General features: G+C 40.1%; 3 protein-coding genes across 3 annotated transcripts in view; 1 reads left to right on the top strand and 2 right to left on the bottom strand.

Moving 5' to 3' along the window:
* The window catches only part of stard13a (StAR related lipid transfer domain containing 13a), a 64,801-nt gene extending 56,956 nt beyond the window's left edge, over nucleotides 1-7,845 (bottom strand). Inside the window, exons 1-3 of the mRNA XM_088088445.1 lie at nucleotides 7,739-7,845; nucleotides 3,847-4,004; nucleotides 1,535-2,416 (exon numbers count right to left, since the gene is read on the bottom strand). Of these exons, the coding sequence (XP_087944571.1) occupies nucleotides 1,535-2,251 (717 nt within the window). The 5' untranslated portion in view covers nucleotides 2,252-2,416; nucleotides 3,847-4,004; nucleotides 7,739-7,845. The remainder of the gene's footprint in view (nucleotides 1-1,534; nucleotides 2,417-3,846; nucleotides 4,005-7,738) is intronic.
* A 38-nt stretch (nucleotides 7,846-7,883) lies between these two features.
* Nucleotides 7,884-11,284, top strand: rfc3 (replication factor C (activator 1) 3). The gene is made up of 9 exons (XM_042499235.2): nucleotides 7,884-8,024; nucleotides 8,736-8,873; nucleotides 9,023-9,090; nucleotides 9,608-9,705; nucleotides 9,869-10,050; nucleotides 10,145-10,281; nucleotides 10,367-10,465; nucleotides 10,546-10,615; nucleotides 10,726-11,284. The coding sequence occupies exons 1-9, from the start codon at nucleotides 7,938-7,940 to the stop codon at nucleotides 10,915-10,917; spliced, it is 1,071 nt and encodes a 356-aa protein (XP_042355169.1). The 5' UTR covers nucleotides 7,884-7,937; the 3' UTR covers nucleotides 10,918-11,284.
* A 159-nt stretch (nucleotides 11,285-11,443) lies between these two features.
* kl (klotho) lies at nucleotides 11,444-23,921 on the bottom strand. Its single transcript, XM_042499234.2, has 13 exons — nucleotides 23,085-23,921; nucleotides 21,734-22,164; nucleotides 21,570-21,649; nucleotides 21,275-21,437; nucleotides 20,966-21,071; nucleotides 19,535-19,684; nucleotides 18,810-19,045; nucleotides 17,782-17,977; nucleotides 17,240-17,418; nucleotides 16,210-16,317; nucleotides 15,895-16,000; nucleotides 14,630-14,756; nucleotides 11,444-13,275 (listed from the first exon to the last, which is right to left on the bottom strand). The coding sequence occupies exons 1-13, from the start codon at nucleotides 23,799-23,801 to the stop codon at nucleotides 12,941-12,943; spliced, it is 2,934 nt and encodes a 977-aa protein (XP_042355168.2). The 5' UTR covers nucleotides 23,802-23,921; the 3' UTR covers nucleotides 11,444-12,940.
* Nucleotides 23,922-25,115: the final 1,194 nt, after the last annotated feature.

The raw sequence follows: 25,115 nt of genomic DNA, 5'->3' as shown, positions 1-25,115 counted from the left end.
CTCATGGCCACCAGTTTGAAAACATTTGCTGCCCTCTAGTGGTAAAAGTAGGTTTCACAATTACAATATCAACCATATTTCAGGGTGTCAACAGGTATTAGACACTTAAAGGGAAAATACCACCTAAATTAAGAATTCCAACTTTTTTTTTCATGGCCTGTACATTTTAAATCAATATTTGTGAATACAAGCTACTCTCTCTCAAAGCCAGAAACCAGAGAAATCAGTCTCAAACTTGTGATGCCATCGAGTATAATGTCTGGAGCTGCTCCACAGGAAACAAATTGGAGCCTGATTTTCTGGACACAGAAAGTTTGTTGTGTTTGAGCTTGACTGTATTGTAGTGATATATGTTGTGAGACAGAAAATGTACCCATATACTCAGAACATTTCCCTGGCTGCTCTCAGTGCCATCAACAACAACTTTCCCAAGTCTTTGTCCGTGGAGCAGCTCAAAGCTTAACACCCTTTGAGATTACAGATTTGAGTTTTAGGACTCTAGCTTTTGGAATTGGGAGACAGTTGTGCATGTTCACTAATATTTTTGGACTGCCTTAGACCATAGGAATAACATGCATTATTTTGAAAATGGGTGTAGTAACACTTGATGCTTTTCAAGACCTTTTCAAGATATTTTTTACCAAACTTAGGACAGATTTTTGGGTAAATCGCCTTTTTTCAAGTATTGCAGCCAAGTATAAAGGTTTATACTATAATGGCTTTTTGAGTGAGTTAAGTCAAACTACATTTTGCTAATAGCTAAGTGCAAGTATAAAGTAAAATATTAGGTACAGATATAGGTGTAAGTATAAAGTAAAATATTAGGTACAGATATAGGTGTAAAGATTTGTAACATCAAAAACGTAGACTTTCAAGTGGAAGATTTTGACTCATTTTGACAAGAGTATTTTCAAGATAGATTAATTCAATTAGAATGTTTGTGGCAATTAAGACCTCACAAATTTAAATTTATGAATGGAAAAAATAGGTAGTGCTGCTCTGGATCAAGACACTGGCTAGTAAAAAAGTGATCGTAAAAAAAATAGGTGCTCTTTAGCAATAGGGTAAGTACTCAGATAGGAATATATTTCTATATACGGTATATACAGTACTTTTACACTAAGCAAGCTAGACAGTCATTGTTTTAAATTTAAGACTATTTAATGACTTAATATTTCTAAAATTGATTTCAAGACATTTTACGATGTTTTAAGGACCTGCAGACACCCTGTTTTTGTAACACATCAGGTGAATCACAGGTGAAAGTAATACAATTAATGTTGGCTGAATTCCATTTAGCTGCTTCAGTTTCAGGGTTCTGGTGTTATGCACTCTGGCATACTATCACATCTTACTGGGATGCTTGAATAGAACAGAGCTATTACTGTTATTATATACATTTATTTGCAAAAAATATGTTTTTCCTGCTGTGAAAAAAGGCCTGTAATGTAACACAAGCATGCAGCAAAAGAACTGTTTTCTCTGGCAGTTCTTTGTCTTTGTTATCACTCCTCTCCTAACTTGTTTTTCTTACCTGTTCTCCATTGTTCTGTGCCGTTTCCTCTTCCTCCTGGCTACCTGCGCACTCAGGTTTCTCCTTGTTTGTGGGCTTTTCACAGCCAGATGCAGCACTATTAGGCTGGCCATCCTGCCTCTTCCTCAAGCACTTCCTGTTTCTGCTGAAGTTTCTACGGCAACGACTGACCAGGAATTCCTTATATTGTAGCGTCTCAGGAAAGTCATCGTCCTCATTGCCATCGTTGCCCTCTCTTTCTTCAGCGTCGGATGAAGAGGACTCTCCAACATCAGAGATCACCTGGTTGTCTGTGCAATGGTCATAATCGCAGAACACAATGGCACTTGGCTTGCGCTTTACTATTCTCAGCAGATCCAATGAACAGTCCTCTGATGCATCCACAGGTGCTAGCAGATGGTTGCTTTTATCCCAATCTGCTCCAGGAGGCACGTCTGAACTGCATTCACAGTGTCCATTCTGCTTCAAGTCAGGCTCAGAGACGCTCCTGTCCACCCTCAGCTCCTTCCATTTTTCAGCATGACTGGGCACGGCACCCAGAGCACGATGTAGCAGAGGAACGGGCTCAGACATGGCTCTCAGTTTGCTGTTGGGGGTTTGAGGCAGGAGGGGAACTTGACCTTGCAGGTCACCCAGAGAGACACCCACAGCCTGGGGGTGAATATGCCTGTCAGGCTGCTGCTGAACAGGCAATGCAGCTACTGGACCTTCATGCATCACTGAGGAACCAGTTCTCTGATGTTGAGTTTATAGTGGATCAACGGTGGCTCATTCAAACAGAGCTGTCAGTTAATGTAAAGCTGCTAAAATACAGCATGAGCAGATGATATTTACAATTTGGTGCAAATTTGAATCTCCAAGAAAATTCCTTTGATACCTCAGCTGGAGATGGACAGAAAGAAAGAGACACAGAATGTAACTTTAGCAAATTGATTCATGTTCACACACGTAAATAATATGTGCATGTATAATCCAGTGTAATTTGTTTCTGTAAAGGATGTTTATATCTGGTTTTAAGTCTGGATTTGTTTATAGACTTAAAGGGACAGTTCACCCCAAAATCAAAAATACACGTTTCCTCTTACATGTAGTGGTATTTATCAATCCTGACTGTTTTGGTGTGAGTTACTGAGAGTTGGAAATATTGGCCGTAGAGATGTCTGCCTTCTCTCTGGTGTAATAGAACTGGATGGCACTAGGGTTGTGGTGCTCAAAGCACCAGAAAAAAAATAAATAAAAACAAAGAAATAAATTTAAAAAATGACAGTGTCTTTCTCCAGAAATGATGACCCAGTTACTCATCAAAATCCACATACCCCTTTGTTAGCAGTTTCATGCAGGAACTATTTCTCTCTTCTGAACTAAACCCACCAATCATACCACTGCACAGTAGGAAGCATGCATCTACTCATGGACAAAAGGATGGTGCTCGTGGCGGCGTGAGATGTCAACCTTGATGACGTCCTTCTCGGTGGGGCTGTTACATTCGCAGCTCAGTGCTGCTAGTTGAGCTAGCAAAAGATGCACACTTCCTTCTGCGTAGTGTAGCTGTCAGGTGCAGTTTGGAAAGAAAATAGTACCTACATTAAATATTTTATTTTCAGGTGAACTGTCCCTTTAAGAGGCATGCGACTGCTGCTTAGTTTATCTGTCAGTTTGATCATAGCTAATCATTTTTCTCTCAGTAAGACGTGGGCCATTACTGCAGTTTAAAATTATTCAATTAAAAATATTCCCACTATTTTGATAGTGTGAATAATCTACTTTTAGAAGCAGATATGAGTTAAAAGAGACACTTTGGGGCAAAATAATCACAAATGTGACTGGCCCATACCAAAACAACACATTTGTCTTCACAAAAACTCCACAGGGCACCAGGCACTTTTTTTGGCACATGCATATTGCTCAAACACATTGTTTTTTCCTGGTGGATATTTTTGGCTGCGGCCAGCACACCCTTCCCTTGCCTGGCATTTTTTCTTTGTTTTTCAATCACACAGTTGTGGGTCATAAAAACAGGTTAAAATTCTGGAAACTCTATTTGTGGAAAACATAGACAACATGTAGACATACAAATCCTTTTTGTATATTTACATGCTGTCTGTGTCATCATTGTATCTAAATCACATGTCAATTAATCTTTGAAAAATAATACATTTCAGTAGCCAAACAACCTCTAAATGTCAGAAACTAATTATCTTAATTTCAACAATTGCCACTTAGGAGCATTTGTAACTGTTAGGTTTTTTTTTAACATTTCAGGAACTAAAGTTTGCTTTATAAAGACACACTGAATTCAGAATTCAACATACCGGAGGTTTTTGTTCAGAAGTTGTGTCATCCAAGAGCAGATCCACCACAGCAGTCTGAAGTACCAGGACATATCCAGTCAATCCGAGGTAGAGCTTTTACGCTGCATGGCATCCATAAAACAGAAAGAGTGAGTTTACCTCTGAAAAGACCTGAATTGCTGTGAGGGGAGGAGAGAAAAAGAAAGGGTTGAGGAATGTATTTCCCTCCTACATTACCTCAGCAAGAAGACAGCGAGTTCCACAGGCAGGTGTTTGTGCTACGTGTGCAACTGTGTGTGCATGTGTGTGCACGGGTTTGTGTGTGTGTCTCTGCGTGTGTGTGTGTGTGTGTGTAAATGCAAGCGTGTGCAAGAGAAAAATCAATTATGTACTCAAAGCAAATGTAGTATGAGTTCTGTTGTGGAAATGATCAGACAGATTAAATAGCTGCACGCACATTAAACAAACAGACTTCGATTAAAAGGCTCGGGGTCTGAGTCGCACCTTTCCCCCTCCCCATTCCTCCTTCTCACTCAGTGCTTTATAATATAGCTCAAGGCAAAGGGTTTTTCACCTCAGAAGCACATTCCTTAACAACACATGAGGTAATGCCTTTAACACATTCTTATCCTCTCTAATTCGCTCTCAGTTCATAATGTTTGTGACTGCAGCCACACTGTAAAGCTTTGATCAACAAGAAAGGACTTAACGTCCTCACAAAGCTGTCGCTGGACTGTGGAATTCCTCAAGTTTGCCAGCAAACATAGAATTTTATGTTTTGAAGGTCAAGAGTGCAAACCTGTTATTTGTATGTTAACCTTGAGGATGATTCTGCATGTTGAGGCCTGTTTGACCCTTAAGGTCTTGGGGAAGAACAGATCTGGTCAAGGTTGTGGGTGTACTAAGAGTTAAAAGTGACGCTATATTCAAGTGTGAATTGCTGTCTAGAATGTCTCTTCACCCAAGATCACAACATTTTTCCCAGAGTGCCGTCTTACTTATTAAAGTATAAAGAAAAGACCACAAACCCAATGCTATTGAAAATCTCCTTATGTTTTGGGGTGAACTGCCCCTTTAAAATAAGTCCTTACAACAGGGGTGTCCAAACTTTTTTCAAATGGGAGCCAGATTAGATTATCTGAAAGTGCCTGGGAGCCATCTGCTTCTCACATCATATGGGAAAAATACATAAATAAATTATAAATGAATAAAATAAAAATAAATAAATGAATTAATTGAAAGAAAAAAAATCACAAAAATATGACACAAATGCAACTGTATCATCTTCAAGTGAAGCAATTTTCCTCTGTTGACTTGACCTTTTTGCTGTGGCCATGTCTGCTGTTTAGCAGGAAATATCTGCTGTTAGGTAACTGTTTGTTTGTTTGTTTGTTTGTTTACAGTATGTTTATGAAAACACATTTGTTTCACCTATGCAGTTCTTACTTGATGCATGTCTACAAACTGTATGATAAATGCAATGTGATCGTGCTTGATTAACCAGTATTGTGTTAATCCTGCAGTATATTTTGAAAGATAAACCGATTGCCGTTAAAAAATACTTCAAAGGGCCACATTGGCCCCTGGGCCGGACTTAGATGCCTTACAGCATAAGCACAAGATGATCTATTAGAACACACTTACTCATGAGTCAAAGTGACATGAATATGAATGAATGTCGCCTTACATGAAGGAACTTGATAAACTTCCACCACCCGTCCCAGATGTTCCACTGTCCTACATTGCTGGGTTGATGGACGCAAATTAATTTAACTCAAACATGTATTTCAGTACAAGCTACGCCAACCTGCTGAAACATGCTCCTCCATATATAACATTCCTGTCATACAGGGTATAGTTACCTGGGTCAGGCTACAGGAAAGCAGAGCAGAGATAAAGAAGAGAAATGAAGGCCAGGTGAGATTTGACAGGTAGACTCAGTATAAACACACACTAAAACAAATTAGAGAGAAGAAAGAGGAGGGTAATGAGTTCTTATGAAGTCCATAAATCAGTTCCACTAAAATGTTGTGACTTAGCTGCAGAAAAAGGACACTTACACGCCCACACTGAATTATGTAAGGCGTAATCTTGATAGTGCATACTGTAGATACCGTGTAAAATATGAAAGACAACAAAACCTATTTTGATAACAAACACTGACTTGCATGAAGTCAGATAAGCAAAGAAAAATGTGCTTTCAAACTCTATCACTGCACGACAGAACACATGGCATTAAATCTCCACTTCCTTGCTTGGTGGAGGAGGAAAAATACAATTAATGGATCATGTGTAAAGATTAAAAAGATAAACTATATATATTTTTGCATGCCCTGCTGCATGATAAATAAACAGGTTGTACAGATGATGATCAAAGAATAAGGGCATTTAATGAGACCCCAGTACAAACCAAACACATAGAGTCCTACAAAAGCTACCAGCTCACGTTCATTACAGCATGACATGGTGACATTGTGAGCTTCTGTTTTGGGTGCATGAGATTAACTGTCTCACATTCCTCGTGGTATCAATGAAGATTTACTGTCTCCACTGTAAATGTCTACAAATATGCTGCACCAAAGAAAATATGCTTTCCTTTCAATTCTATACAGGATAGGCCAAATTAAATGGACCCTGAGGAGAAATTTAGCTGCTGGGTTCCTATTAACCCTTCATCCCTCCCAACAAGACACATCTTGTCTGGGCTGTCAGTATACACACTAATCTCTACTAAACCATCAACATGATAAAAAAAAAAATCATGCAAGAGTGACACAACTGGAGATCAACTCTTGTGGACTTCTGGAGAAGCACATATCATCACAAAAGATCAGAGGTGGAAAGTACAATTTATACTTTATATTCCTCACCACATTTCAGAGGGAAATATTTTACTTTTAACCATGGATGGACAACTGAATGCAAAATGTCACTTAAATTAACACATAACAAGGAAGTGACTCAATGTGACCAAAAAAGGAACACAAAAATACCAGAAAGATGCCAAAATAAGTATGGAAACAGGCAAAACACACCACAGAGAGACACGAGATGACCAATGAAGACATAAAATTACCCCAAACACACAAAAATACCATAAAGTAACAAAAAATTACCTCAGTAAGACACCAAACAACCTCAGCAATACACAAAATGACCTCAAAGAGACCCAAGCGACTACAAAACTATGCAAAACAACCAAAAGGAGACGCAGAATGACTACTAAGGGACACAAAACTACTAAAACAATCAAAAGAAGACACAAAATTTCCACAAAGACACACAAAACCAAAAAAACTGATGAATAACAACTTCAAAGACAGCAAAACCACCAGCTCCCTGGTGCACAGGGGCCCATTTCATTTTTTTGACACTAGCTACACTTGACTTTTCACACTGAAAAAAACAGGTGATATGATGTTATAATTGATGAGGATCAAAATTAAAATACTCTTACATGTGTTCATTAGAGATATAAAAAACATAACTATACATTCTATTATAATTTAAACTGCAAAAGGAGCAATTCTGCATGATAATCGACTACAGGCTACTTTTAATACACAATATTGTGCTTTTCATATTTTCAGTAGGCTACATTTTGCTGATAGTACTCCTGGAGTTTTACCTTCGTAGCATTTTGAAGTCATAATCTGAGTATTTCTTCCACCACTGTAAAACATGTTGACTGTGTCTCTGGGGATTTCATGGATAAATTGTTGCCGTTCATCTGACATGACACGTGCACTGCACAATTATGTTACTAACTAAAACTGTTGCATAAAACCACAACTTCATGACCCATAATTCTGTCAAAATGTAGTTATTGAGAGCGTGTCGTTATGACAAGACGGACTGCCCTCTCTGGTGTTACTTAAAAAGGACAAGACACTTTCCCAAATCCAGTACTTACAGTTTTGTGGTTTCCACGATGACAAAGTGATTTACCACTCGCCTGCAGTAATTTTGAACCATTCGGCTCTCCGTAGCACAACAGGAAGTAGCATAGCGCGGGTTGCGTCTGAATCCTATTTCGCGGGAGAAACACTAACATTAACAACAGGCTGTCTGCTGTCAACACGGACTGTAAAAGTTACTAAATTCATACCGCGATGAGTTTGTGGGTGGACAAATATCGACCGACTTCCCTCGGAAAACTCGATTATCATAAAGAACAAGCGACTCAGCTGAAAAACCTGGTAGGAGGAACAACCTGAGTGCTATCTGTGTAATTACGCTACGTTAGCATTAGCATCATACTCAATAGCTACATTAAGGCTGATATCGAACACTTTAATATACTTAAACTAGATAAATAACACTACGTGAGCATCGTTAACACGGTCATGTACGTGTATATATAATTTGGAGAGCAACTTGAGTTTAACTGGCTTGTTTATGATAGCATTGTCCTACATGTTAAAGTTGTTTTGGGGTAACGTCGTTAACGTAGATTCATCTCACAATGACTCTTGAAATGTTTGCTTTAATATTAGGAGTCGACAGATTGTCGGCCCGGCCAATTATTGGGGCTGATATTTGGCATTTTGCAAATTATCTGTATTGGCATTTTGTTTTAGGGATTTTCAACTAAATTGTTAATGTATTAAGGTTCCAAATATTCATTAGTTACTAATAATTGGTATGGATATCTGCCCTGAAAAACAAATATTGGTCGAACCCTAGTTAATATAACGTTGCTTATTGGCATAAATAACATATAATTGAGAGCGTACAACACTATGAGCTTTATTAAATGTGGTGCAAGTCAAAGGTTTAACATGCAACACTTGTTAACAACAAATCTGTCTTGAATGGCACTTAGTGCGAGTAACTGGATAGTCCAGGAAAGTGGAAGCAAAGCTATTTATGAAAATCACAACCTTCTTCCTTGTAAATGTTTGTTTCAGGTACAATGTGGGGACTTCCCTCACCTGCTGGTGTACGGTCCATCAGGTGCGGGGAAGAAGACCCGCATCATGTGTCTGCTGAGGGAGCTGTATGGAGCTGGAGTGGAGAAGCTCCGCATAGAGCACCAGACCATCGTGGTGAGACGGGAAATCATGCCATAACTCACTGCCTGTACTAACACCACTGACATGCAGCTTCTCCACACATCACCCCCCGCAGTCTTCATGCGTTCATGACCAAATTGTCTGATGAAGGCAAACTTTAAAGGCTGTTTTTTTGTCTGCAGGCTCCCTCAAAGAAGAAAATTGAGATTAACACAATCGCCAGTAACTACCACTTGGAAGTCAACCCAAGGTAAGTTAAAGATGAACAAGTAATTAAGTATATTTACTCTAACACTGTACTTAATCACAGTTTGGAGGTACTTGCACTTAAGTATTCAACTTAATTTCACTGAAAATTGTTATTTTTGCATGTGTGTTACAGCTGTAGTTGTTGATTGCTTTGCAGATTAAGATTTATTAACAGGTCGCTACAGCTGATTTGTAATTGGCTATCTGTCCTGCAAATTTAAATACAGCAGGTTGTTCAGATTTGTGGCTCCTGTGTTTTTGCTGTCTGGCTCAGTGTGACTGTCTGCTGAGCCTACGATACAACACAGCTTAATGCAAGATTTGATTGGCTGTATCTGTCAAATTTAAGCAGCAACTATAAAACATAAAATAAATTTTTCCCTTTTGGTTTCTCTATTTTTCCTTCTCAAAGAGAGACACAGGGCAAATGATTCACAGGGCAGATATGCATGCTATAGCAGACAGAAATGAAACTTAATTGCAGTTGGACTGAAGCGTTTCTGTTCTGTGTCTTACAGTGATGCTGGCAACCAGGACCGTGTGGTGATCCAAGAGCTGATAAAAACTGTGGCTCAGTCTCAGCAGATCCAATCAAGCACCCAGAGAGACTTCAAAGGTTAGAGATACACACAGTCTTTGTGACATTATAAGCTAAATGTTAGTTTGTGTTTTGGAATGGTCTTAAAAATCAGAGGATCAGCTTTCCCTGATGCTACCCTCTGCCTCTGTGACGCCATAATACAGTCACTGTTGTAGTAATTAAACACTTTTGTTCTCAGTGGTGTTACTAACGGAGGTGGACAGACTCACGAAGGATGCCCAGCATGCTTTGCGCCGGACTATGGAAAAGTACATGTCCACCTGCCGCCTCATCCTCTGCTCTACCTCCACGTCCAAAGTCATTGGGCCCATTCAGAGCCGTTGTCTGGCTATCAGAGTTCCTCTGCCGAGCACAGAAGAGGTAAGATAGAGATGACGTGGTTAGTAATCATTACCTAAAACATGTTTCATAAGTTAAGTCAATCTTTTTACCTTTTGATTTTCATGTCTGCCAGGTCTGCAATGTTCTGACGTCAATCTGTAAAAAAGAGGGTCTGCTCCTTCCACCTGAGCTGGCTAAGCAAATCAGCGAGAAGTCTGGTCGCAACCTCCGCAAAGCGCTTTTGATGTGTGAGGCCTGTAGAGTGCAGCAGTAAGTTGTAAAAAATGTCCAAATCAGTCCTCCACTGCATTAACCGTGGATTAGCATGGACTATAAATAAAATAATCTTTCCCAGGTATCCATTCTCGGCAGACCAAGACGTCCCGGAGACGGACTGGGAGGTCTACCTCAGAGAAACAGCTAATGCCATCGTCAGCCAGCAGAGCCCTCAGAGGTAAGAAAGAGGGAGAGGAGAGGTTTAGTTTATCGGACTTGTGGGGATATTTTCATGCTGAATCTCTGCGTCTGTTCCAGGTTGTTGGAGGTTCGAGCCCGGCTGTACGAGCTGCTGACTCACTGCATCCCTCCTGACGTCATTATGAAGGTACTAGTTACTGCACCTCCTCTCCCAATTAAGTGTTTAAACAGTTTGCAGAGATGTGTAAGGTCATTAACCTTTAAGGTATTAACTGTGCTTGTCCAATCCTCCAACAGGGTCTGGTAACAGAGCTGTTAAATAACTGCGATGGTCAGCTGAAGACAGAGGTGGCTCACATGGCAGCTTATTACGAACACAGACTGCAGCTGGGCAACAAAGCTATCTACCACCTGGAGGCCTTCACTGCCAAGTTCATGGCCATCTACAAGAAGTTCATGGAAGACGGTCTGGATGCCATGATGTTTTGAATCTGAATGGACTTAAATACTTTTCTCGACAGGAGTTCTACAGCCATTGTTGAATTCCTGACATCTTGCTCTAAAGCCTCAACAAGACTTTGACTGGACTTGATACAGATTTACGTTTGTATTCTGTAAAGCATAGCCATGGCATTGACATAAATCAGCTCAGATTGATTCTTGATAGTCTAGTTTGGGGCTTTATGCCATGGATTGTTAACCTAAACGTCAGCATTGTACACAAATTGTTCACCACCTCGAACTGTTGCCGAAGTTTTGTAAAATAACCCAAATAGTAGTGGCAATGACAAGTAAAGTTTTCCTAAAAATCTGCATCAAAGCATGACAATAAATTTCTTTGTTTACATGTTAACAATCTGGTGTTGCTCTGTGGATTTGACCAAATATGGATTGACACATTCCTTATCACTGATCAATATTTATGTTGGGTATTGTTCTATTACTTGACGCAGCCTACGATGCTGTCTGATGTTGGTTAAAGATTCCAGTGATTGAGACAGACTGGAAACATGAGGAGAGGGTGAGACGGATTCATGCAATTTCAACTTTCCAGGCTGAATTGAACCAGCAACATTGCAAGTGTCTTTGTAATTCTGAGATCTAATACACCTTTTGGCAAATGTATTGTTGAGTACTAAGAACACAATCATTATTTTACAAAACTGCACAAACGAGTGTATATAACGCATTAATGGACACACAACCCATTAAGGCGGGTACAAACCTATAATTTCATCTGTTAATTGTACTATCCAGAGATTTAACTTCTTATTGAATTTTATGGAAACGTTTTTGCTAGAGTGCAAGAGGAATCAAAAAAATGGAAATGCCTGATGGGTGATCCTTGACTTTCCGAACGGCATAAACTCTTAAAAAAGGCCATATTGTGATTGTGGAACTAATGAAGCTTGGTGCCTTACAGGTTTTGTAACAACTTTACACCAACTTTGCATAACATTTAATAACAGTTGTAACACCTAAAATAATAAGTAAGTATTATAATTTAAGGTTGTAACGTAAAATTGTGGCTGAACTCTACACTGCTTAACATTGGGTCTCATTCACCAAACATTCTTGAGAAGAAATTAATACTTATAACACTTTAAAACCCACATTGTTTTTTAGGAATTGTTTCCAGGTAACAACAGAACTAACATGTTCGCACAAAATAATCGGCTATTGTTTTTGACTCAAATCTAGTTATACAATTAACAGGATTTAAATTATTTATAGTTTTAGCAATGATTTTCATTATTTTACAAAGCACTGTGGTCTTTTTAAATAAATTAAATATATTATACTATAACTACAGGTCACATTGATTATATTAATTGGGAACCATGTCATCTAAAAATAAGCGATTGATCAGAGTATTTATAGCCGCGAAGTAAGTTAATTCCTGCACCACTTGCACAATGCAGCTGCAAGATGTTGCAAATCTTTTTTTTTTTTCTTTTTTTTTTACTTTACCAGCCTTCCCTGGATACAGCATCCACCGAACGAACAATATCATCCCATGCATCTTTAGATGTTATTTTATATCCCTACTGACACTCATAAACATGACAGCTCATTTGGCATTCACTCCCGCAAACCACTTCAGCACTATTTAAGTGTTTTTTAATATGTTTGGAGTCTGGTACTCCACCCTCTTTAGACTGTCAATCAGGCATTCTTGACCTAATTCTCTCAATATTATTTTCACATTTTTGCGTTAGCACACTGCCCTGCAGTCTTACGCCCTTTTGTGGGTACCTTTGCTAATTAGGATCAACTGGCATGCACATTAACTTACCAGGGTGGGGTAATTCATCATTATAAGAACACAGGTGTTAACAGTTCTGCAGTTTATGAAAATGTCATGAATATGACAAACTTGTTTTAGGACCTATGCTCAAGAACAAATTAAAAGAATAATAATAATCTAAAATTCTTGGTATATGAGGCCCAAAAAGCTCTTTTTTCCCCTTGTCATTTATAAAAGGGGACAAAAATCCTGCAGTCACAATCATCAGTAACACTCATTGTGTCTCTTGGCTGTATAGTAGATAATGAGGCCCAGAGTGATCAGCACCCCTGAACCTACCAGAGTCAAGAAGCCCACCACAGGCCTCTTGACCAGCACATGGCAGCTGAGGCAGGGCTGAGGCATGCTGGGACACTGCTGGGGTGCAGCTCCCTGAATGGGGAAGCCGTTGTGCTGGATGATGTTACGATAGTTTGAGAGAGACGCCTTTACGATGACCTCTTCGTGGACGTGGCCGTACAAACCAAACTCCGGGTCTCTCTGGTCGTTCAGGGCGTAAGCAAAGTAACCCTTTAGGTTTACACCGTCCAGAGTGTACGCTAAGGAGAGGAAAGACGACAGCATGAGGGACTCCAGATTCATTTTTAGTTGTTTGCATGTGCAGTTGAGTGTGTGACAGAAAAAACACTTTCCTTCCTATTTATCATTCATAGATAGCATATAAACTATAAATTATATATGAAGCAAGATGATTGTAATGCACTATTTTAACAGTTTTAACTTCTCCTATGAAGACATATTTAATATTTTAACTGCATTAATATTTAAAAAATAACTAATATCTGCTTACATTTTATTGTGTTATAAGATTTTATTTTATTATTTATTTTTGCAGGACAGCGCACAATTAATAGTAATTGCACCAGTGTTAGCAAGCAGAATATTAGCATATGTTGTCCCTGGGCAGGTAGACAAAGAAATAACAACAGAGCAGCACATGTATTTGTGTCACACAGAGACACAAAAATACATAAATATGCATAATGACAGTCTTTCTCCTATATGGGAGAAGTGGTGGTGCATTTTGCATATATTTGCCCAGGGGCCCATTGTCTCATAACCTGCTCATGGTTGAAATAAAGCAACTAAACATTTACATAGAGTATAGAGCCTCTATAAATTAAAAATCACCCCAAAAGTAGTAATTGTTTGCAGCTGTTGAAAGTGCCCATGATAATTACTAACACTCTTAAAATTTAAATAAGGAGCATATCATCGGAGCTTTTGTTTATTGCACACTCTATATCTAAATCTTTTTTTTTTTTTAAAGAATTTAGCATGATTTTCAGACATTGCTGTTAATGGAAAATGCCTCAGAAATATGGTACACAAAGTCATATATTTGATTTACTAGGTCGCAACTACGAGAAGTTTCAAAGCTCAAATCAAAAGTTTCATAAAGCTTTCAACATACAGATGAATCATTTCCTCTAATAGTATGTCATGGTTGACTTATCTTAGTGTAAACAAACTGTTTTCTGTGGGTGGTTGTCCCCTGGTGGTGACAGAGCACACTACAACATACAATATGACAACACATCACAGCATGATACTGCAAAGTTTCCAAGTTGCAGCCTGGCCTTTACTGAATGCAATCCAATAAACTTTACAAGGTCGGGTGACTAGATAACGAGTAACCTCAACTCCACAGTTCAAGCGTGGAGTGTTGATATTTTTGTGAGTGTGCTCTGAGTCAGCTGACTTTTCATGGGTCAGTGACCCAAATACCTGTCTAATAATTAAGTGCTACAGAGGCCAGTGAGGGGAAAAGTTTCATTTATCTCTGAGGGATTGATCACTCAGTACACAAATGCACTGATGACAATTTGCAGTTCTCAAGTGCATAATAATCCTAAAAAATCTCAACAGCAAGATGTGTATTTCTCTTCTCACCTTTCAGCGCCTCATTGATGTAGTTGTACAGGTAGTAGACTCTCAGGCTGTCTTTGAAGCGGGCTGGGTCTTCCTGGACCCCGTTGGCCATCACATAGACCGGGACGTCACAGTAGTGCTCCCTCACCTTCCACAGCAGGAGAGCAGCGTCAGATTATATCTCTGTTCAGGGTCTTTTATCAAAGTTTTTCACATTGAAACAATAACTAACTTGAGAGTTTTTATCCACTTAATATGAAAACACTTCAAGCAGCATTTGAGGAACCTAAAGTACTAAATCATAAGTGCAAAGGCTGTGAGTCGAGACCTGCTCAGCCAAATACTGTTTTTCAGGCAACAAGCTAAAATACAATGAACAAGCCACTTGCGCACCGAAATTTTGAGAATGTTCTTCACAAATGCTTAAACATTTTTTAAAAACTAACACAATACTTATTAGGGCAGGGCATACACATTGTAAAATAAGACCATATATCATCTTAGATTTTGGATATTGTAATATCATAAGTGTTGTCCTTTCCTGGTTTAAAAGGCTGCAGACAGTAAAATTATGCAACTTTCTGACCTCACCAGACTACTTTCTCTATTCTATTGTTTGCCTTTACCCACTTAGTCATCATATCCACATTACTGATGACTATTTATCAAAAACTTGTAAATATAACTGTAAATATTTTGTGAAAGCACCAATAGTCAACCCTACAGTATTGTCACAATATTGATAGGTGTTTAAGGTGTTTGGTCAAAAATATAGTGTTATTTCATTTTTTCCATATCACCCAGCCCAGATACATTTTTTTTTCATTAAAAAATACAATAACCTGGATATAAATTCTTCAAGTTACATCCCTCATTGAAATATCTAGAATCTATCATTTTCAACAACTGTTCATTTAAAAGTTTAAGAACCTGACATAAGTTGCTCCCTACATCTTTGAAAAGTCAATATTCTGATTTGTGCCGACAATTTACATATTCTGCTCACTGAAACATGCAAGTAAAGAATAAATAGCTAAATGCATATTTGAGAGGAGAGTAATTAAAATATGTGCAGCAATGATGATGATTATCATAGCAGGGTAAATCTTCATGTGTTTGCTCCACTTGTCTCAGATCAAACATCAACCATCTGTCCCCTACGTCTTCCCTTTACTATTTATCAACTTGCCCACTACTGATTCTAGTATAGAGGGAAAAAAATATTCAATTAGCTCAACATCCAACTGTTTAATTCTTCACAAAACTGTGCAAGAAAGCAGTCTCACCCAGTTGAGGGCTTTTCTCAGGCCCCAGGGCACAACAGGCCGCGGGGACATGATCCATGTGGTGTCTATCATGTGTTGGACCTCTAGCATGGCTGTGTAGGTGTACCTGCAGAAAAAACAGTCTCATTATGTGATGCCTCTATGATGTTGGATGAATCACTACATCAGGCCAAACTATTTGACAACTAAACTTACAAAACTATAGAAGGGAGAGTTGAAACAGAACACATCATGTAAACTCATATTCATCTCACTGCCCCTTGTTTCCTGTTTGTATGTCTATCAAAATAAAGGCAAGAAATGATTTTATCTTACGAGTCTTCCTTGGCATGTGTCACCAACTTGGTACTGAAGTGACTGATGGCAAAGAAGTCATATGCCCCTTTAACCAGCTGTCTGTCCTCCTCATTGAACACTGGCAGGCTGTTGACACAGAAAAGATGGAATTTTATACAGGAGATGAAATAACAGAAGTATTTAGGAAGTACACATTGGTAGCTTTGGTTTTCCCTTAATAAAGACATGTATTAATTGTGTATACTTAATACTTTTTTCTGACATACTTATTCTGTACCCATCACATTAAACATCTGAATAATCCCAGTATAAATCCAAACCTTCACTCCTATTACGACCACAAATACATCAATACACTGAATTACAGAGGCCAAATTATGTTGTTCTTAACTGTGATGTTTAGGCCTAGTCCACACAGACAAGGTTGTTTTCGAAAATAGGGTTTCCCTATTCTTCATTCTCAAAAACATTCCCATCCAAACAAGCGCTTTTATTAAAAAAAATCTCTGTCAGCGATATGACTGTAACCCTAAAGTCACACAAAGATGATGTTGGCCAATCAGAAGCCTATTATCAATCAAGTGCAACCTGGAGCAGTGACCTCCGTGGCTTATTCTGATGCCTCTGTTCCTCGAGACATTAAAAGAGCGATTGTATATTCATGTGTACACATGTAAAATGTCCTGTTAGCAGGTTAGATCCAGCTCTGTTTTGGTCATCTCTTCCCTTGCGTGAAATGTCGCCTCATTTGAGACACAAAAGAGATAATGTCGCACACTCTGACATTATGACTCAAAGACTCCATTTTCCCTGCAAACACATCAACACGGAAAACTGAGTGTCTGAAAAACTTCCCCCTGGACAGAGTTTTGTACAAGATTTGTTTTCAGGACTTAAAGCACAGTTTGCGTGTGGACGAAAGGCCAAAACGCATCGAAAAAGATAAATTTGTGAATATATTTTTGTAAATGTGGACAAGACCTAAACAGAATTGCTTATTCTAGTGCTAAAAAGTGACTGTATTAAATTATGAATGAAGTATTTGTACTCAAGTGAGTTGAGCTGACGCAGCCAGCTCCTCATTCCCAGAGGATAGTCCCCACTGCCAAAGATCGGCTCTGCAAACCAGCCAACGCGGAAGTCTAAAACCCTTTTAGCCGGTTCCACGTCTTCACGGCTGAGCAAAAACGCCGGCTCCACCCATTCCATGTGCAGAACCAGAGACACCTGAGACACAACGCAGAACGTGGCACAGGTAATCATCCAACATTTTCCAACTGACTGAAGTAACTCAACCTAAATTATGAAAGCTTTTACACATACTGTATTTTCTGTTTATGAAATGTTGTCAAGTCCTTGTGCACAAGAAAGCGTATTTTACATGAAATGCATCAGAGAGAGTAAAGGAGTAAACAGAAGTAGCACAAGCAGCAACATGGGCAAACAGACAAAAAACAAATCCTACACACAAATCACAGACAATGTACTGCACTGGCAAAAAGCTGTCTGCTTCGATATACACATATAATAAAACAACATACCATGATAAAAGTATTCAGATAAATACAATAAGCCAGTTCCTCCACTAACCTTTCCTCCCTGTTTGTGTCTGAACTCGCGGTCGTAAGCGTGCCAGGCCAGAGCGTGCGCCCGCAGCATCTGATGACCCTCCTGATAGCTCACCACCTCGTCGTTAGGCTCATTCAGGGTGATCCACATCTTCACATAGGCGCCCAGCTCTCTGTAACAAAGTCTGGCATACTCTGCAAACGCCTTCGGAGTCTCTCTGAGAAAAGAGTCAAATGAATAAATTTATTTACAATATATCCCACACATGTATTCCAAAACACAGCACATCCACAAATAAATGGCAGTGAATATCCTAGATAAATTGTAGGATATATCCATTGAATAATCTATTAAAATTTAACAATGAATGTTGTTCCAGTAAAAGATGAAAATGCCATTACATCAGATCATATCAAAGACATTTCAGATATTGTGATCACTTAGTTTAGTGATATCGTTTTATTACAGGAAAAGGGAAGATGATACCATGGCAGCAAGTGATAGCTGCTTCATGTTGATTGTAACAAGGACAGATTGTTCCTGGGAACATTGTTACATGTTTACTTTGACATAAGACCAGTCTATAAATCATAAGAAAAAGTAATAAACCTTGCACAATAGAGATGGATGTTTACTAGCTCAGTGTTTGGAACAGATTTTCAAGCTCTAACAGTGATAAAACCTGCTCAGCATTCGCGTAAATAATCTTACATGTAAATTCAAATTTAAATTCAAATAGGGGTGTTGGTGGCTAAAGCAGGTGCCCCATGAATGAAGGCAGTGTCCTTGCGGCAGTGGCCTCGGGTTCGACTCTCGCTCGAGGCCCTTTGCTGCATGTCGTTCCCTCTCTCTCCCCCTTTTTTACGCTATTGATCTGTCCTGTCTAATAAAGGCTGAAATGCCAAAAAAAATAAAATCAAATCAAATGAGAAACTGGCCTTTAAAGAAGAGCGATGACACAGAGAGACTCCTCCCTCAGGTATCAAAACCCTTATAAAACCTGCTGCGGGTAAAAGAGCTCTAACCCCAGACTCATCGCTGCCTCTGACCTGTTCAGCCACTTGTTGGCGGTATCCAACGGCGCCGGCAGGCTGCTTCGCAGATGTGTGTGGTGCCACAGTGTGACCACTGGAGTGATGTTGGCCTGCATCAGCTGACGGGTGAAGCAGCGGTAGTAGCCCAGCAGGGTGGTGTTGGGATGAGCCACATCCCCTGTAGGCACCACAGTGGACCAGTTGAGGGAGAAGTGGAAATGGTTCACCCCCACCTGTCGGATTTCATCCACCTACAGGGCGTAAGAAAGATAAACATGGCACAACTTTTACTTTTACACATGCAAACCTTTTGAAAACTGTATATTATTAATACAAAAGCTATTTGTTGAGTGTCAAATACTGATGGCACTTGGATGACGGACTTGTTGAATATATTTGTAGTAGCCAGCGGGACTTAAAAACACCTCCCAGAACTCAAGAGCTCAAACTGGCTAAAGGGAGGGTGGGAGCTGTCTGCAAAGATACTCTTCGCTTTCTTCCTCATCCTTTCTGTGAACAGCTTTTGTGCCTTGACAACTATTTTGTTTGCCACTCACAGAATCCAAGAGTTTATTATTAGATGCACAGTTTAGGTGATTGTTCACGACAGGTAAGAGAAAAGTTAAAACACTGTCAACCAGAGTTTTGTACACTGGTTCTAAAACACCAGGGACATTAAGATTCTACTACGAAGACAGAGTCATTAAAATGATAAATGCTTTACAGGTAAGAGGACGTACCTGTTGACGGATGGTGGCGTAATCAGCACAGTGTGTGTTTCGGCGTAAAGGTGGCGCACTGAGGCCCTCCAGCCTCATCAGCTCTCCGTTGTTGGAGATGTTCCACAAGTAAACACTGGGGTCTGCAAACTGGCTGGGCGTGGTCTCCACCTGTGATACAAGACCCACACACACGCGCGCGCGCGCACGCACGCACACGCGCACACACACACACACACACACACACCAATATCAACATGTACTCACTCGCCCTGCGTTTTCCACATACACACAAATGCAAATAAAAGCCAAATAGAGTGACTCTATAACTGTGCTTTTGAGCTCAGCTAGCAGACGCTGTGAGGTCACATGGTTTATAATTAAGAGAGGCTTCATTGTCATGGCTGTTTCTGAGCTGGACTTTCACCATTAAAACTGTGAGTTCAAAATAATGTAATGAACATGATGTAGCTCAGACAAGGACGAGAGGAGATGCAGCTAATAATTTCCCTTCTTGCAACACTAAATCAGAGGGGAAAAAAATGCTATAATAGGACTTTAAAATTTGGTCTTTTGCTTTTTGCAGAGTTAACAAAACTTCACACTTCACTTAATATTAGCGAGGTTTATACTGACTCCTTCAACCAAAGTTAATACACTGTTAATGTTTTCACAGGTTCCACTATTTCTGAGGAAGTTTCCTCCCTGTGTTTCATTTATTATCAGACCTCGGCCCTTTGGCACCCTCCAAAACTCCCCCATCATTCCACGACGACAAATCATACAATACACACACTGCTTCCTATCATCCTCAGCACACACACACAAACACACACAACCATGGTGTCTCACAACTTAAATTTTTTTTACTTTTAAAAACCTTTTTAAAATAATGTTGGACCAAATTTAAGATTTAGTCTTAAATTTTATTTGGGGACATGCATAATAGGCCAAGACTACTAAAATACAAAATTAACTACAGTTACAATAAAGTTAAATCAAGTATCTACTGTCTGTCATACTTTAAAGTTGAATAAAGCCTTGCAAAAAACTCGAATAAATTGGCGGTGACTTTAAAAAAATGATTTGACAATTTATACTCAATGTTTGCGATATAATTGTATATATCCCAAGTGGAACCAGCCGCAATACAGTATATTCGATATGTCGCCCACCCCTAATTAGAGTGAGTAAGGTTAATTTACATTTTGCAAACAGGTAGGTGCAAGTATAAAGAAATAAAACAGTGTTAAGTTCTGATTTGTAACATCAGAAATGTGGACTTTGACACAGAAGAGTTTGACTCATTTTGACAAAAATAAATTCAAAGATTAAAATGTTTGTGGCTAATTCAAGACTATTTAATAACTTTCAAGGCCTAAAGTTTTATTTAAAGACCTTTTAGGAGTTTTAAAGGACCTACAGACACAATGAGAACACAGATGCATATACCTGTATGGAGTTGGCTGACACCCCCCACGCAAAATCACACGGGAAAACCCCCTGCGCTGGTCTGTTTTCTGGAAGTTCTGGGAAACCGTTCCTCTGGATGACGTTTCTTAAGGAATAATGAATAATCATCAATTCAGGAAAAGCTGAGCTGAGAGAGAGAACTATCTCTTTAGTCGTAAGGCATGAGTGCATGTGTCATCCTCTGCACAGTTTAATTTAAAAAAAAAAATGCCAAGGGATATACATGACACAAATTTAATATTGTGCATCCTGTGTTGAAATCAGCACTTGTCACATGACAGCGTGTACCTGTAAAAGGCGGCGGACGTCTTTGGCTCCCTCTTCATGTCAGGAGTGTTGAAGTCAACATAGTAAAGTCCCCGTCGTATCCCATATTCCCTGTGCCACTCAAAGCCATCTATCAGAGACCAGGCTGTGTATCCAATCACATTTACTCCGTCTATGACGATTGCTACGTGGAAACACACGCAGACAGACGCACAGACCAGATTCAAGTCACTAGTTTTTTCTTACCTGAGATATCATTTTCATGTGAAATGGCTCATGCTCATATCAGAGATTTTGTGGTGAATAAATGACTCACATTTCAGTGCCTCTGCGATGAACCTCTTGAGGTAGTACATGTGTTTTGGGTCTTCGGTCTTGGTGTTTCCGAGGACGTACCTGTGTTGAGCAGCAGAGAGAACAAGATGATCCACAGTACAGCAAACTAAAGAACATCACAGACACATCAACGTCCAAACTTACCAGCCACTCTGCACCACAAAGATGGGCGGCTTGTCGTACTCTGCGTTGACCCAGTAGAGCAGCATCCTCAGGTCCAGATTCTCCTGCTGCCCAAACTTCAGGCTGTCGTTGATGAGCTGGAAGCTCAAGGCCGCCCCGTGAGAGAGGGCGAAGAAGTCGGCCGTCCCCCTCACCTGCTCCCTCTCCTCTGGGGTGAAGGAGGGCAGCCGTGAGCCCAGCCTGGCCTTCATGCAGGGAGGGTAGTCTCCGTCTGTGAACAGAGGCCGGGCGAACCAGCCCAGGACGTGGTCCAGGGAGCACTGGCACTCTCGCAGGCTTTCCAGGCCGGTGCGACTGGGTTTGATCCAGTGAGAGGCCAGCGCCATGGACAACTTGCCCTGCTGACGGGGTCGGTAGTGGCGGTTGTAGAGATGCCATGCAGCTGCATGAGCCTGGAGGAGAAAGATAGACCAGACAATTATTGACAGACAAAGGGACAGGAGAAGAAGAGGAAGTTGAAGATGTTAGGTATGAAATGATGAAAAGAGAAGGTCAGGGGTGAGAAGGACAAGATGACAAAAAGCCACTGGTCAAACTTTATTTTATTAATGTTAATGCCGAAAATAAAAACATAGAAATCAAAATTAAAAGATTAATAAATAATACTGAAAATGTGGGGAAAAAAGTTCAGCAAAAGAAAAGTAAAGCATACTTACTATACTCAAGTAGACTTGCACTTTACAAGAGTATTTCAATTCGATGAAAATTTATTTTTACACATTCAGAGGAACATTTAACGTTTCACTTGTTTACTAGACAAGCGCCCTCATTACCACAAAAAAAGAAAAAAAAATATTATGACCAACAAGAACCAGAGCAAATGAGAGCTCAACATAAAAAGACAATTTAGCTAACAGACATGAATAATAAACAATAAGAATATTAGTATATTATAATATTAGTATGTAAGAATATCATTAGTATAGCATGTGCAAATTTGCAAATAATGTTTTTTTTTTGTTGTTTTTTTTTAAAAAGTCAAATAAATTTACTTTTTTGGGGGGGGCACCACTTATAGGAAGAACCGCTTTAAATTTTTAAATCAGTCTTACTAAGTAGTTCATGATTGCTCCATCTGCTACAGTAATTAAATGCTGCTTACACAATTATCATTGTGGATTATTCATTAAAAACCTACAATGTCCAATAGTTATGCATTTAGTAAAGGGACATTCTGCATAAGTACTTGACATTTAATACTTTAAAGATAATACCATATATCGATAAAAGATTTAAAATGTAACAGTTAAAACAAATCAAAACAAAACAAAAAAGTTATTTTGATCCCGTTAATTCTCTGCCCGGAACTCACTTTGAGGAGATTGTGTCCGACCCGGAACGGCAGATCAGGGTCGTTTTTTATCCCGGGAGCGACCACTCCGGTTCCGTACCCGTGCCGCGCCACCACAAACGGGTTATCAATGGTGATCCAAAACTTCACATCATCCCCGAAAGTCTTGAAACAGAAATCAGCGTAATCCTTGAAAATCCCCACAATCTCCGGGTTACTCCAGCCGCCGAGAGTCTGCTGGAGGTGGTCGGGCAGGTCCCAGTGGTAGAGCGTGACCACCGGCTGCACGCGGATCTCCTTCAGCCTCTTGATGAGGGTCCGGTAGTAGTTGGTGCCGATTTCGTTGTAACTCCCGCGGGTGCCGTTGGGAAATATCCTGGACCAGGACAGGGAGAACCTGTAGTGGCTAACCCCGAGCTGTCTGATGGCTCTGATGTCCGCGTAGGTGTTGTGATAGCTGTCGCTGCCGACGTCCCCTGTGGCCATCCGGTTCCCACCGCGCGTAAAAGTGTCCCAGATGGAGAGCCCCTTGCCGTCCTTCTCGAACGCGCCCTCCACCTGGTACGCCGCCGTGCCCACCGCCCATATGAAGTCTTTGGGGAAGGTATCGTAGAGGAAAGCCTCGTCTCCTGGATAGGGCAGTTTATTGAAGCGTCCCCACGTTTTCAAACCAGCGTTGGGCTTTGCGTTGGCAGAGGCGAAGGCGAGAAATGTTACAAGGGCGCGCAGAGCACTCATGGTACAGGTCAGAAGTGGCTTCTGATGTCCAGTTTTTCACTCTAATCGACATTTAACCACACTTGGAGACTGTCAGTGACTAAAACAGCGGGCTGTGGAGTGCAGCCAGCCAGCTGTGAACCCACCACACGCCGCCTCTACAAATCTATCAATTATTAGCCAAAGCACCTGACGCACGAAGGTCTCCAGGCACAACATAAGAGCCCCAAACGACCAATCGGTTGTAAAGCAGGGGCACATTAAGCTGTAACCAAAGGGATACAAATAAGGAGCGTTCATCTCAAAGTAAATCCTGCTTTTTTAAGTCTGTTTAAGTGCGACCTCAGTGGTGCTTTGTCTTCAAAATGAGCATTTCTACTTGAATTTGCGCACAGGCCAGGAGTGTGACCCAGGTGCAAAAGCCTGAATGTGATCTCAGTAACAGCACCATTATCATACATCTTCAGCTGGCAGATAATCTCATAACTTCATATAATGGGGGGGTATGCAAACAGCAGAATCAGTGTACCCTACTGCACCATGGTCCCTTTACCTCCTTATCTTCCTGTCCTCAGCTGCCTTGCTTGGAAACGCAGGCCTCTTAGTGCTGGCCATCACCTGCATAAATAACTGAAGCGCTGTTAGGCTTTTGGATTCTGTGTGTGTGTGTGTGTGTGTGTGTGTGTGTGTGTGTGTGTGTGTGTGTGTGTGTGTGTGTGCGCGCGCGCGCCTCAGTGTGTTACGATAAAGGAATAAATTGTCAGTATTCAGACTAAGGCGTGACCCAACACAGCCCAAAATGAACATAAGAGAACTATAAGACATTATTATTTGACACAGGTGAGTTTTCATGTCTACATGCATTGTAAACACAATGTGGGCCTATGCATGTGAGCAAGTTATGAAACATTACTGTTATGTCTCTTTCGGTTAGAAATGTATTTTATTCATTGCTAGTCTGCTGTTAGTGTTAGCTATACTGATGTTAACCATATTTACCAGTTTTCACAGATGAAAAAAAGATAAATAAAATGAAAATGAAGCCTTTTGTTTTTCACAATGCATTTTTCATATAAGGAACTTTTTTTTTAATCACTTGCCTCTCAGGCCTTTGTTTTTTGTTTTTTTTTTACCATATATTCATTGTGTTTGCTTTGAAAAGCAGATTGTTTATCTGATGCAGGAAAACTCACCTGGCAGCTGAGCAACACATGATGATGGCCAGTCATGGATTATAACCAGGGGCAGAACGTGTTGTGTGGGTGTTTCTCCACTGAGCTGAGCTGCACTGGAAAGTGTGTGTGTGTGTGTGTGCATGCATAAGCGATGTAGAAC

Source organism: Plectropomus leopardus, chromosome 15 (genome assembly GCF_026936395.1).
Source record: "Plectropomus leopardus strain MGB_pleo_1.0 chromosome 15, ASM2693639v1, whole genome shotgun sequence".
Classification (NCBI taxonomy): Eukaryota; Metazoa; Chordata; class Actinopteri; order Perciformes; family Serranidae; genus Plectropomus; species Plectropomus leopardus.
Note: the sequence above shows the minus strand (reverse complement) of the source record. Positions and strands in the feature narration are given on the sequence as shown.

What these genes read in the sequence shown, in the direction of transcription:
- rfc3 (XM_042499235.2), top strand. Translation starts at nt 7,938, where the DNA reads ATGAGTTTGTGGGTGGACAAATATCGACCGACTTCCCTCGGAAAACTC. An exon ending in CACCCAGAGAGACTTCAAAG is followed by an intron (nt 9,706 to 9,868) that starts GTTAGAGATACA and finishes TTTTGTTCTCAG; the next exon opens with TGGTGTTACTAACGGAGGTG. An exon ending in CTCCTGACGTCATTATGAAG is followed by an intron (nt 10,616 to 10,725) that starts GTACTAGTTACT and finishes ATCCTCCAACAG; the next exon opens with GGTCTGGTAACAGAGCTGTT.
- kl (XM_042499234.2), bottom strand. Translation starts at nt 23,801, where the DNA reads ATGAGTGCTCTGCGCGCCCTTGTAACATTTCTCGCCTTCGCCTCTGCC. An exon ending in TTTGTGGTGCAGAGTGGCTG is followed by an intron (nt 21,650 to 21,733) that starts GTAAGTTTGGAC and finishes TGCTCAACACAG; the next exon opens with GTACGTCCTCGGAAACACCA. An exon ending in CATCGCAGAGGCACTGAAAT is followed by an intron (nt 21,438 to 21,569) that starts GTGAGTCATTTA and finishes GTTTCCACGTAG; the next exon opens with CAATCGTCATAGACGGAGTA.